This window comes from Coregonus clupeaformis, chromosome 30 (genome assembly GCF_020615455.1).
Source record: "Coregonus clupeaformis isolate EN_2021a chromosome 30, ASM2061545v1, whole genome shotgun sequence".
Lineage (NCBI taxonomy): Eukaryota > Metazoa > Chordata > Actinopteri > Salmoniformes > Salmonidae > Coregonus > Coregonus clupeaformis.
The window spans coordinates 6,209,183-6,222,918 of record NC_059221.1 but is presented as its reverse complement, the minus strand read 5'-3'; the positions used below and the strand labels follow the sequence as shown (position 1 = coordinate 6,222,918).

General features: G+C 40.1%; 1 protein-coding gene across 1 annotated transcript in view; it reads left to right on the top strand.

Moving 5' to 3' along the window:
• Positions 1 to 372: 372 nt before the first annotated feature.
• LOC121545954 (N-terminal EF-hand calcium-binding protein 1) overlaps positions 373 to 13,736 on the top strand; it is a 59,248-nt gene continuing 45,884 nt past the window's right edge. Inside the window, exons 1-2 of the mRNA XM_041856899.2 lie at positions 373 to 620; positions 10,204 to 10,228. Of these exons, the coding sequence (XP_041712833.2) occupies positions 550 to 620; positions 10,204 to 10,228 (96 nt within the window). The 5' untranslated portion in view covers positions 373 to 549. The remainder of the gene's footprint in view (positions 621 to 10,203; positions 10,229 to 13,736) is intronic.

Below are 13,736 nucleotides of genomic sequence, written 5' to 3'. Positions count from 1 at the left end.
GTATATATTTTTCAAAGTTGCCGAAATGCCACGTGCGTCCACTTCATCAGTGCATTCGTAACAACCTAACCATTACTAAACTTATATTCCATCTTATTTGATCTAATGTAGCAAATTAGCAAGTACATTTTATGTTGACCAAATTCCACACGCATTGCCCTCTATACAGAAATTCCTCACTTTGTGAGCTTATTTTCGTGGACAGATTTTGGTCGGAGTAAAACCTCTAGCTTCGCCTCTTCCTACACATACTGTATTTCATCAATAACAGTTCGCTCGTGACAGTGGAAAGGCGGAGTTTCTTATGTTGTCAAATCAAATTGCTTTATCGCAAACTGGCCAGCCGCCTCCTCAAACAACCGACCAGGAAGCGAAGCAGTAGCCTATATCAAGAGCAGCATCGGGAGGAGAACATATCAAAGACCACGGACATCATAACCAGGACCAAGGACAGCCATTCATTCAAAAATTCACAAATTGCATCCAAATAGATTTTCAAGATGCTGTCATGCACAGAAATTATCACCATGTGTCTCCAGTCTGCTAAGCATGACAACCACAGGAAACAGCAGCAGCTCCTGCAGACGAACCAAAACCAAGGAATCTCTATTTTCCAAGATGTAAGTAGCCCAGTCTGCATCCCATCGTCAATAATTTTTAGGAATGGAAGCATTTCACTGAGCATGTCGCCTTGTTGTCGTCATTTGCCATCATTTGTAATCATGTGGTCAATGGCATTATGCACTTTGAAATGATATGCCAGGCAGCTGTCAAATCGTTCAAAGATGCTGCAGTTCGACATTTAAAAGTAGTCTATTTGAATGTTCCTTTAATCTGTTGAGCCAACCAAAAAACCATTCAGAAATTCTATCTAGTAATTCAATAATGATGTTTAATTTGCGTTAATTGCGCTCGTGCATGTTGTCATAAAATAAAATGAGCGGGATTTAAAGATCATTAGTGTGTGAAAAATAATCTGATGTTGACAATTCCACGAAATCTCACATCATATTTCGTCAACACATCTGCTGGATGTATTATTTTAAGAACCACAACGATAAAAAAGGCCTTAAGGCTCTGTTATCTATATATAGCCAACCATTTCTCCTATACATTACATTGGTCATAGGGGTCATGACATTGGTTGTAGAATGAATGAATGAACGGATGGACGAATGAATAAATTATCCAATACACTGAATAAATTATACAATACACTGAATAAATTAGCCAATACAATGAATAAATTATCCAATACACTGAATAAATTAGCCAATACAATGAATGAATTAGCCAATACACTGAATAAATTAGCCAATACAATGCATACATTATCCAATACACTGAATAAATTAGCCAATACAATGAATGAATTAGCCAATACACTAATTCAAGATCATCGTTGACAAAATGCTTTTTTTATTTTCATTGTTTTTATTTTTGTCATTTCTGTTATATTCTTTCATGTACAGTGCATTCGGAAAGTATTCAGACCCCTTTTTTTGTTACTTTACAGCCTTATTTTAAAATGGATTCAATAGTTTTTTCCCCTCATCAATCTACACACAATACCCCATAATGACTAAGCAAAAACAGTTTTTTCGAAATTTTGGCAAATTTATATAAATAAAAAAAACTGAAATATCACATTTACATACAGTACCAGTCAAAGGTTTGGACACACCTACTCATTCAAGGGTTTTTCTTATTTTTTTTTTACATTGTAGAATAATAGTGAAGACATCAAAACTATGAAATAACACATATGGAATCATGTAGTAACCAAAAAGGTGTTAAACAAATAAAAATATATTTTATATTTGAGATTCTTTAAATAGCCACCCTTTGCCTTGATGACAGCTTTGCACACTCTTGGCATTCTCTCAACCAGCTTCACCTGGAATGCTTTTCCAGGTGAAGCTGGCTAAACTTTTTGAAAACTTGTCATTATCGCTTTGTCATTATGGGGTATTGTGTTTAGGTTGATGAGGATTTTTATTTATTTAATTCATTTTAGAATAAGGCTGTAACGCAACAAAATTTGGGAAAAGGGAAGGGGTCTGAATACTTTCCCGAATGCACTGTAATATGTTTCACAGGAAAGAGCAGGAATAAAGAAACCTTGCATGCCTACAATTTTTCTGCCATTATCTTATCCCAGATTGACAATGGTCCCTTGGTTGGATTGGTCACACTTGCTCCAGCAACATAACAATACTCATTATTTAATGTTACAAATTATCTAAACTCCATGTCCCAATAAGAAGTAGCCTAGTTCTGATAGGCCTATAGCAAGAAGCATTTGTCATGAATAATTCGCCGTAAAACCTGTTTAATGAACCCTCTCTCTTTATAGAGTTAATGCAAAAGGAAATGTAGCCTACACTGGCTAGTTACAGACACATTCTTTATGAACTATGATTTCAATAAATAAGGTGATGGAAGGCTTTTACATATACATTTTGATTATGTTTTCCTTTAAGTATGCTATTACATAATAGTAAGCGAGCATGATACTGTAACTTAAGGAGGGCTTTTGTGTGTGCATTTTGATGATGATTGCCTACAGGTAGGCTAGTACATCATAAAAGCATAATAAAGAGAAGATGGTACTGCAGTAACCAACGACCCTCCAACAGTGTCACTGTCTTGCCTCACAGCCCTCCAATTACATAGAAGGAACATTTTCCACATTTAATTTAGGCAGGTAATTGGCCAATAATCAGAGCAGTATGTACCCTTTCAGTCAGTCAACTTCGGTACAACATATTATGGGGAGTCGCACTCTCGCGACTTCAGTTGAAGGATCTGTAATCATGCCTGACAAGGCCAATGAAATGCGCGCCTCGCTGGAAGCACCGCCTTCCACAGGTGATAAGCGTTGAGGCTCGGATGAATTCCTTCAAATTATTCTGCTCTTTACCTCGGTGTGAACAGGAATGATTCACACTACTTAAACAAACAATTGGAAAACGAGATTGTCTTACGTTGCACCAACTAAACTATCCCATAGTGGTTGAGCGTGCTTACCCCCTGGATGTTGTGTGCTGAAGGTTGTACTTGTTCTCATACGTTTTCTAATCACAAACAATTAGTTATTCTTCAATTTGCTGGTGCAATGAGTAAGATGGCTAAGAAAACGACCGAGATGACGATGGCTAAGCCGGGTTCGGGGTCGAGATCATGCCCCCAGTCATGCGGTTATAGCATTTGTCTGAAAGATACTCACGATCTATGTGTAGTTTGTCTCGGCTTGGAGCACACTCAGGCGGACCTCGCTCAAACCAGTCTGTGTGCTCATTGCCACGTACTGTGTACAAATTCCCTGGAAAGTCGTGTAGCATTCTTGAGGAAGCTTTGAATTACCGATGGCGACTTTCCTTTCCCAGATGCCGGTACCTCGGCTGGTACCTCGGTGCAGGAAATGGAGATGGATTGGGTGGTCGGAGCAAATGTCTTGTCTGCCTGGGCGTGGGGTATGCAGTGGCTGCCTGCGCCCACCCCGGCTCCTGTGCGTTCTGTCGCCAGTTACGTGAGGCAACTCAAAGACACAGCATACCCCACATACCGCGGTGGGTACTCCCCGCTGCCTGTGTCTGCCTCGGTTGCCTCTCTTCCCAGACTTGTTGATGAAGGGTCCGGTCCCACCTCGGTGATCCGGTCCAAGGTAGATCTTCGAGACCGGGCTAGCTAAATGAGCACTGCATAACGTGCTAGCCAGGTTAGCTATTCCTGCCTCCCCACGGTGGAGTTGCTGGGGTAGCTCTCTTGTTTAGCTCTCTTGTTTAGCTGCTACTCTGTTCTTTATTTTACTCTTATTATTATTATTATTATTATTATTATTATTATTATTATTATTATTATTATTATTATTATTATCTGATGCTGACCTTCTAGGCAGAGTTGCAAAGAAAAAGCCATATCTCAGACTGGCTAATAAAAAGAAAAGATTAAGATGGACAGATATGGATTTTTCTTTGCAACTCTGCCTAGAAGGTCAGCATCCCGGAGTCACCTCTTCACTGTTGACGTTGAGACTGGTGTTTTGCGGGTACTATTTAATGAAGATGCCACTTTAATGTATTTGTCCTCTTGCTCAGTTGTGCACCGGGGCCTCCCACTCCTCTTTCTATTCTGATTAGAGCCAGTTTGCGCTGTTCTGTGAAGGGAGTAGTACACAGCGTTGTACGAGATCTTCAGTTTCTTGGAAATTTCTCGCATAGAATAGCCTTCATTTCTCAGAACAAGAATAGACTGACGAGTTTCAGAAGAAAGTTATTTGTTTCTGGCCATTTTGAGCCTGTAATCGAACCCACAATTGCTGATGCTCCAGATACTCAACTAGTCTCAAGAAGGCCAGTTTTATTGCTTCTTTAATCAGCAAAACAGTTTTAAGCTGTGCTAACATAATTGCAAAATGGTTTTCTAATGATCAATTAGCCTTTTAAAATGATAAACTTGGATTAGCAAACACAACGTGTCATTGGAACACAGGACTGATTGGTTGCTGATAATGTGCCTCTGTACGCCTATATAGATATTCCATTAAAAATCAGCAGTTTCCAGCTACAATAGCCATTTACAACACAATGTCTACACTGTATTTCTGATCAATTTGATGTTATTTTAATGGACAAAAAATTTGCTTTTCTTTCGAAAACAAGGACATTTCTAAGTGACCCCAAACTTTTGAACGGTAGTGTATATATATAGATAGAGTACCAGTCAAAAGTTTGGACACACCTACTCATTCAAGGGTTTATCTTTATTTTTACTATTTTCTACATTGTAGAATAATAGTGAAGACATCAAAACTATGAAATAACACATATGGAATCATGTAGTAACCAAAAAAGTGTTAAACAAATCAAAATATATTTTATATTTGAGATTCTTCAAAGTAGCCACCCTTTGCCTTGATGACAGCTTTGCACACTCAGCTGGCATTCTCTCAACCAGCTTCACCTGGAATGCTTTTCCAACAGTCTTGAAGGAGTTCCCACATATGCTGAGCACTTGTTGGCTGCTTTTCCTTCACTCTCCGGTCCGACTCATCCCAAACCATCTCAATTTGGTTGAGGTCGGGGGATTGTTGAGGCCAGGTCATCTGATGCAGCAGTCCATCACTCTCCTTATTGGTAAAATAGCCCTTACACAGCCTGCAGGTGTGTTGGGTCATTGTCCTGTTGAAAAACAAATGATAATCCCACTAAGCCCAAACCAGATGGGATGGCGTTTCGCTGCAGAATGCTGTGGTAGCCATGCTGGTTAAGTGTGCCTTTTAATTCTAAATAAATCACAGACAGTGTCACCAGCAAAGCACCCCCACACCATAACACCTCCTCCTCCATGCTTTATGGTGGGAACTACACATGCGGAGATTCCCGTTCACCCACACTGCATCTCACAAAGACACAGTGGTTTGAAACAAAAATCGCCAATTTGGACTCCAGACCAAAGGACACATTTCCACCGGTCTAATGTCCATTGCTCGTGTTTCTTGGCCTAAGTAGGTATCTTATTATTATTGGTGTCCTTTAATAGTGGTTTCTTTGCAGCAAATCGACCATGAAGGCCTGATTCACACAGTCATTTTTTACATTTTACATTTTAGTCATTTAGCAGACGCTCTTATCCAGAGCGACTTACAGTTAGTTTTCATACAGTCTGCTTCATAGACAAACTACCTAGAGTACGGTAGGCCATATTTACAAGGAAAGACACCTGCTCTTAACCAGCTAGCACAAAACAACCAATGTAATGTTAACTAACTTGGCTAGCTAAGTTCAGTCCCCACTGAACAGTTGATGTTGAGATGTGTCTGTGACTTGAACTCTGTGAAGCATTTATTTGGGCTGCAATTTCTGATGCTGGTAACTAATGAACCACTTCCAGTGGTGGTCCTCATGAGAGCCAGTTTCATCATAGCACTTGATGGTTTTTGCGACTGCACTTGATGAAACTTTCAAAGTTCTCGAAATGTTCCATATTGACTGACCTTCATGTCTTAAAGTAATGATGGACTGTCGCATTCTCCACTTTAAATGTGTACATGGCCGCTGTCTCAGTGTGTCATGTGAGAAATGACGGAACCTCACCGGGGGCTCACCTTGGTGGTGCGGTTCCTGAAAAGTGTATGTCATCTCTGACCGGTCTCTAAACCTATTGCGCCCACATGGGACTTGTCGCTGGTTTTGGAGACACTGTGTGCAGCGCCCTTTGGGCCTCTGGAGTCACTGGATCTGAAGATCCTCTCCTACAAAACCTCCCTGCTCATGGCTTTGGCCACGGCTAAATGTGTTAGGGACCTCCATGCGTTATCCGTACACCCTTCCTGTACTCAGCTCGCCCCAGGCGACTCTAAGGTGACGTTGCATCCCAATGCGGCCTTCGCCCCGAAAGTCATGACTATGTCCAACAGGTCCTTAGCTTTTTAGTTATTTCTCTTCTCGCCTCCTCATTGAGCTTCTGAAGAGCAACAGAGGTTACATGCCCTGTGTCCGGTGCAAGCTTTACGCATGTACATTGAATCGACCCAAGATATTCGGTTATGTGACCATCTTTTTGTCTGTTTTGCTAATCCAGCTCACGGCAGGGCACACTCTAAGCTGCGTCTCTCCCACTGGATTGTCTCCCTGGCATGTAGCAGCAAGGGGCAAGGGTTACCTAGCGGCCACTTCACCAAGGGTCTGGCAGCATCTTGGGAGTTGTTTAAATGGTTGACTATAGGAGATATTTGTGCTGCGGCGAGTTGGGCATCACCACACACTTTTGTGAGGTTTTATCGCTTGGATGTCATTCCTCCCAGTATAGCACAGTGAGCTTACGGCTGGGACAGTCACTACATTTTACATTTTAGTCATTTTAGTCATTTAGCAGACGCTCTTATCCAGAGCGACTTACAGGAGCAATTAGGGTTAAGTGCCTTGCCAAGGGCACATCGACAGATTTCACCTAGTCGGCTCGGGGATTAGAACCAGCGACCTTTCGGTTACTGGCACAACGCTCTTAACCACTAAGCTACCTGCCGCCCCAGGTTCTTATGGGCCTGGCAGTGCGCCGTGCGCGCAATACTCAGACTTCAGGTCTGGGTGGTCTGCCATGGGCCTTTTTCATTTAGTATCCGTTGGGGTTGGCTTGGGGCGTGATTATATTTCCCCATAGTATGTTGTACCGACGTTGACTGACTGGAAACCCTTTTTGGTGCTAGGTAGAAGCCTTTGCAGAGGGTTTTGCCTAGAACCCTCTATGAAGTGTTCTTCCTAGTACCCTCTATAAATGGTTCTACCAATAACCCCTTTATCATCTAAAGGTTCTTATTAGAACCCTCTATGAATGGTTCCACCAGCCTTATTAGCCTTTCAAATTAAACTCTTTATGACAATACATTACATGTGACATAAGGCCTTTTTTTGAGGGCCTATAGCTATACTCTAACACAGTGGTGTTAAGAAACTCCTGGTTTACAGGCCACATCAAGCCTGCAAGTCACATTATGCTGGCTTGCAAAGTGATGTATAATTCCTATTGGAATCCTGCCAGAGTGAGGATATCCAACAATTGGAGCTTTTAATCACCTGCAACCTACATTCAGAATGACTGCCAGGGTAGGGAAAATTGCAAAATGAGACCACTTTAATCATCTAAATTGGAACAACAATCTCAGTAATGGATGTCCAGCTACTAACAGATTGCATTAGTTTAGAGAAATGTATGTTATTTATCTTTGTGTAGCATAAGATTAATCAACCAATCAATGTACATGCAAAAACACAGATATTGAAACAAACAATTCTGAAAATCAACCTGCAATAGAGCATGCTGGGAAATATGCTGGGTTTTGAGTGTTTTACTCTACAAAGAGTAAAAATGACACAATCACACTCAACTCTGGTTATTAACCATAGACATTAAAACCAGTAGATAGTGATAGCGCTGACATCATTCACGTATTCCTATGGAAAACTCCCGATGGTGCATGAAGCCGAAAGTATTTCAATTTGAAAAGTGTCATATTGCTGAATGGGGCTGAATGGCACCAACAAATCGCTAAGGATCATGGTGAAAGTGGCCGTAACTAGCAAAGGATCATGGTCGATGTAGTTGTTTTCATCCTGCCTGAGTGAGTCAACCCAATGCTGCTAGATGACGTCGAAGTCAAAACTCCTCGTAGCCTGCTGGCCCGTGATTGGTCTGTGTCAGCACGTGGTCCTGTGTGACGACTAATCTAGTAGTCAGAACGGATCACTGTTTAATTAAATATCTCGATTTTTAGCGAACTTTAAAATAATTCACTGTGGGGTTCGAACTTGATCATAATAAAATGATTTTAGAGCCTAAAACGGGCGTCTACATTATTTTTTTTGAGGTCGTTCTGGTGATCGTAATTTACATCTTTCTAGGACAGACTAGGGCTTTTGGCACCACTAGGTTGCTACACAATAGCCGACCAGCAGAGCTTGTGACTTCACGCTCCAGACCGGACACTGGGATTCTATTACATCACTGAGTGTTAAGTTAATGTATCTTCTGAATCAATGCTAGAAAAGTTACACTGAAAAATCAACACAAGGTAAAAGTGGCCAATTTGCTGTGTACCATACAATACACTGCTGGTTCACTCATACTCCCTTCTATTCTCATACTCTCTGCTCAATAAAATCACAGAAAATACTCATTTGAAAGACAGAAATCATGGCAAAAATATCAACTATGTCAGTACTGTATATGTAAAATGATTAAGGGAATACCAGACACATGCAGAAATATTCCCATATAGGTACAGTTTAAAACATGCTCGCACCTATCTTTTGAAATTTATCAGATTACTCAAACTCCTGATGGTCAAGTTTAAACACTGAGGTAAACAATAATGCTATTTCAAGAAATAAAAAATAATTACAATAAAACCTTCTTGCCTTTCAAATAATCTTTCTATATGTGTATGTGACCAATTTTTTATTTGATTCTAGCCTCCCAAATAATCATCAAAGAACCCTTTCTTCCAAAAACGGTTCTTAGGATGAAAAGGGTTCTAGGTATAACCCTTTGCCTTACAAAGAACCCTTGTCTTCCAAAAAGGGGTTTTCAAATGAAAATGGTTCTAGGTAGAACCCTATCCCTCCACAAAGAACCCTTTTGGAACCCTTTTTTCTAAGAGTGTAGGTCTTTGAGAGGATTTTGTACTGATTGAATGCAAGAAGGATGTAAATAGATACGGTGATGAATTAATTGGACATGGTGTCACTCAAGGACCACTTGAAGACTGTGAAAGTGCCTGATGGTACCTGTGTGTTAAGACAACATTCCCCTCTCATTTGTGCAAATATTTGTGCCTAGGCAACCTTTCCAGAACAGCTCGATTACAGTTTTGACTGGCAAATAACCAATGTTCCTCAAATGACAAAGAATCATTTGCCAGGCAAATGACCAACTTTCCTCCTGAGCTGCATCCTGGTAAACATAAATGTCACCGTTTATAATTTCCAGAGATAACATCTCTCTCAGATATAAAACATGCGTGCAGATATTATAGTTAATCTTTAATGTTATCTTGTGCACCAGTGCAGTATGCCCAAACATCTATTATGGTATTATACATGGTCTCTGATTCATAAATACATAGTCTTCCTAACATGCCTCACAGTTCTTTCCCATCCTGATTGATTTGTCAAGGCAGAATCTCACCGTTTTATTTTGTGTCCAATTTTCCACAACATGCAGTTTTCCTGAACGTTTGTGCCTTTTTTACTGCATGTTTCACAATGTTGTTATTTGAAGCTTTGAAGCTAGAATCCTTAATTGAAACAATAACAAAGGAGTCACCTCTGTTTCGGTACAAAGCTGAGGGATGGGCCTGGATAAATGTAAACACTCTCAACTTCATAGACAGAGCAATGGATGCAAGGACTGACCATCCATGATATCAACATTACAGTTTTAACCATGTTTTGAGGCTATACAGGGTTTGTTTACATTTACATTGTGTACAAATATTGGAGTAAAACAAGCTAATATTTTGGGTTCTGATGGAGTATGACAGTTGAACAAACTCATGAGGCATTTATAAGTCATATTCTTCAATAATTAATTGGTATATATAATTAATTTATAAGTCTAAAAATGGATGTAGAAACGAAGGATTCTAGCTTTAAACATGAATTATGTAGATTCGTTTATTTAATTATTTATTTTTATTTCCAGATATTTCGCCGTGCAGACAAAAATGGTGAGTACAATTTCTGCTATTAATAAGATGGTCATGCTAATGATTTGCTTTATATGAACTGTGTGTGACTCAGTATGTTTACTCTTGCAATACTTAATTTAGCTGTTTGTTGGTGGTAATATTGTCTTATTACCAGCAACATAGAAAATAGAATTAGCAAGGGTTCAAAATGCAATGGTTAATAACTGATGTCGGAAATATCTTGAATTAGAACAAAAATCTGTCTTTAAAAACATCCTTAGTTGTTTGCATCTAGTTTATAGCATGTACAGAAAATGAGGGACTCTGATGACTTCATTCTGAGAGACTTGCTTGATTCAAATCTAAGGCCTAGGGTAATGTTCTTTGGGTAATGTTCATCCTTGTTCATCGGATACAAAGCAGCTGAGCCTTATGTGTTTTGCTGGGACATTTTTCAGACTTGGGAGCAAAACCTTGCAGCGATTGAAAAGGGGTGGTCTGTCTTATTATCTGGAACATGATGATTGACAGTGCATGCAATGTAGAGATTGAGGGATTGAGTAGATCCTCTTGACTGAGCATATTCATCATGCAATGCTCAAGTCAGTCATGCGTTCTGGTGTGCAAATTGTCAGTGGAAAACAACCACAACACTGCTTGTGTGTTCTTTGGACTGTATTGTTTGAAATTTGCATTTACCCTTCGTCATCTGAAAACTGGCTACTCCTCCACACCCCAGACAGATAATCTGCCCTTGGTTTGTCATATATTGTGCAAACATGGAAGAAAGCAACATGGTGGAAGAACACTGGAAATAGACCTGAAACAGTGAAATTAAATGCAGCACAAAACAATAGTAAACTAGATAGCATCCATGATCCATCCCCTTTAAACAAAATTGTTTCTTTTTTTAGATTGGTTTATCATTAACTTGAAAAACACATTGAAGTGTTTTGTAATTACAGTGACAAAAAGGAGTTTGTGTTTCCTCATGTTTTATTAATGCTTTACATTAGAGTGTAATGGGATGAGAAATGTAATAAGGAAGGTGATTAATGCCTGAATAAACGCTGGACAGCTTCCTCTGTAGAGCGCTGTTTTAACACTGCACTCTCATATGGGCTCTTTCTCATTTAGTCTTTCCCGGATTCCTCGCATCCTCTCTCCTCGCCTCCTTCTCAAAACACATTAGATCAGAAAGCCTGAGGACAGGGACCTTGGTTCTTCTACTCCAATATGGACAGAAGGAGGCGAGGAAATAGGATGCGAGGAATCACTGAAACAAACCCTTGGTCAATCATGTCATCCAAAACATGCAGCCCTAAAAGATGCTCTTTTGCCGGTCGGGGAGATGGGCTTATGTGTATAGGAGAGGCAGAGGATATACAAATACTGACTTCCAGGAGAAAAGATGGACTCTTTTTTCATTATAGATTTGACCCGCCTCTGCCAGAGAGTGACCCTTTGGAGCGAGTCACTACAGTGGGGAGTAAACTAAACCTGTGGCTTACATAAAGGGCCTAATGTTGGACATTGATATGGAATAAATCGTTGCAATAATAAGCTTGGAATTCACATTAACGTGCTGCTATCTATTTTTTCTCGTAGCTCCTTAACAACCTGAAACGTTATGCTCTTGAAAAACAGCAAAGTGTTGCTTTTTCCACTCTGCTGTAAAAACAGAACTCAAGTGTATGTGTGTTGTGTTGGTTATCTTCAATTCGCAGCAAAAAAGCCCTCCATGGTATTCATCTAACTCGTTGAGTCGTGCACCCTGGAGGACAATCTCTCCTTCTGAGCAACACTGAGTGGGCCGCCATGATACACCGTGAGCACTGCGGATTTACCACATTATGAGAGCTGGAGACTTGCCATAGCAAATCCTTCTACCTATGCTATTGCAATAAATAATGTACTTTCTTAAGGAGCTCAACGATCTGCCATTTTCTCCATTTGGTCCAATGCATATCATAATGTGTTCAACACCCCCAAGCTATAAGACTCCTGAACAGCTAATCATGGCTACCCAGACTATTTGCATTGTCCCCCCAACCGACCCCACCCCGTCTTTTACACTGCTGCTACTCTGTTTATTATCTATGCATAGTCACTTTAACTCTACCCACATGAACATATTACCTCAATTACCTCGACTAACCGGTGTCCCCGCACATTGACTCTGTACCGGTACCCCCTGTATATAGCCTCCCTACTGTTATTTTATTTTACTGCTGCTCTTTAATTATTTTTATTTTTTATATGTATTTTTTACTTAACACTTTTTTTCTTAAAACTGCATTGTTGGTTAAGGGCTTGTAAGTAAGCATTTCACTGTAAGGTCTACTACACCTGTTGTATTCGGCGCATGTGGCAAATAAAATGTGATTTGATTTGACGATGAGGTCCACTTTTGCAGGATAGTTCAATTGGGTCATGAGAAAGTGACCTGTGCATCAAATGAAGGATTTTTACTAAATGCCACATAAGTGCCTTGGACATGGATTTCTGAGGGCCAATTGAGGCCATAACTCTGATGTGCCCTGGTCAGAAATAGTGTACCATGTGGGGAATAGACGACCATTTGAGAGGTATGTTATTGAGTGTGACGCCAAAGAGATAGGATTTGTCCATAACTAAGTATAACTTCATATACAAATGGAATATTTGCATGAAAAATCAACTCATGCACACAAAAGTACACTAAGTGTACAAAACATTAGGAACACCTTCCTAATCGTGAGTTGCACCCCCTTTTGCCCTCAGAACAGCCTCAATTCATCAGGGCATGGACTACAATGTGTCGAAAGCGTTCCACAGGGATGCTGGCCCATGTTGTCTCCAATGTTTCCCACAGTTGTCAAGTTGTCTGGATGTCCTTTGGGTGGTGAACCATTCTTGATACACACAGGAAACTGTTGAGAGTGAAAAACCCAGCAGCGTTGCAGTTCTTGACACACTCAAACCGGTGCGCCTGGCACCTACTACCATACCCCATTAAAAGGCACTTAAATCTTTTGTCTTGCCCATTCATCCTCTGTCTCAATTGTCTCAAGGCTTAGAAATCCTTCTTTAACCTGTCTCCTCCCCTTCATCTACACTGATTGAAGTGGAGTTAACAAGTGACATCAATAAGGGATCATAGCTTTCACCTGGATTCACCTGGTCAGTCTATGTCATGGAATGTTTTGTACACTCAGTGTAGATGCCTAATGACATATAGTATGACAATCCCTTGCATGCCCTGAAATACAAACATGATTTGTTCACTTAAAGCACATGGCTGGTGTTCAAATCCCTAAGACAGTTTTGGATATGTATCAACGTAACGTTGCCTCTACACTTTCCAGACGAGAAGAGAACATTCAGGTTTGTTCATTTTCTCGCTTATGTAAGAATCAATGACAAAGAATGCAATATTTATTGAATTTGATAATTTAATTATATGTGTTGAATAAGACATTGACATTTATTCATTTCCTAAATTGAGTTTAAATGGAATTGAACCCAACCCTGGTTCATTTGATTGATTGTTTTACTGTGCCATTGG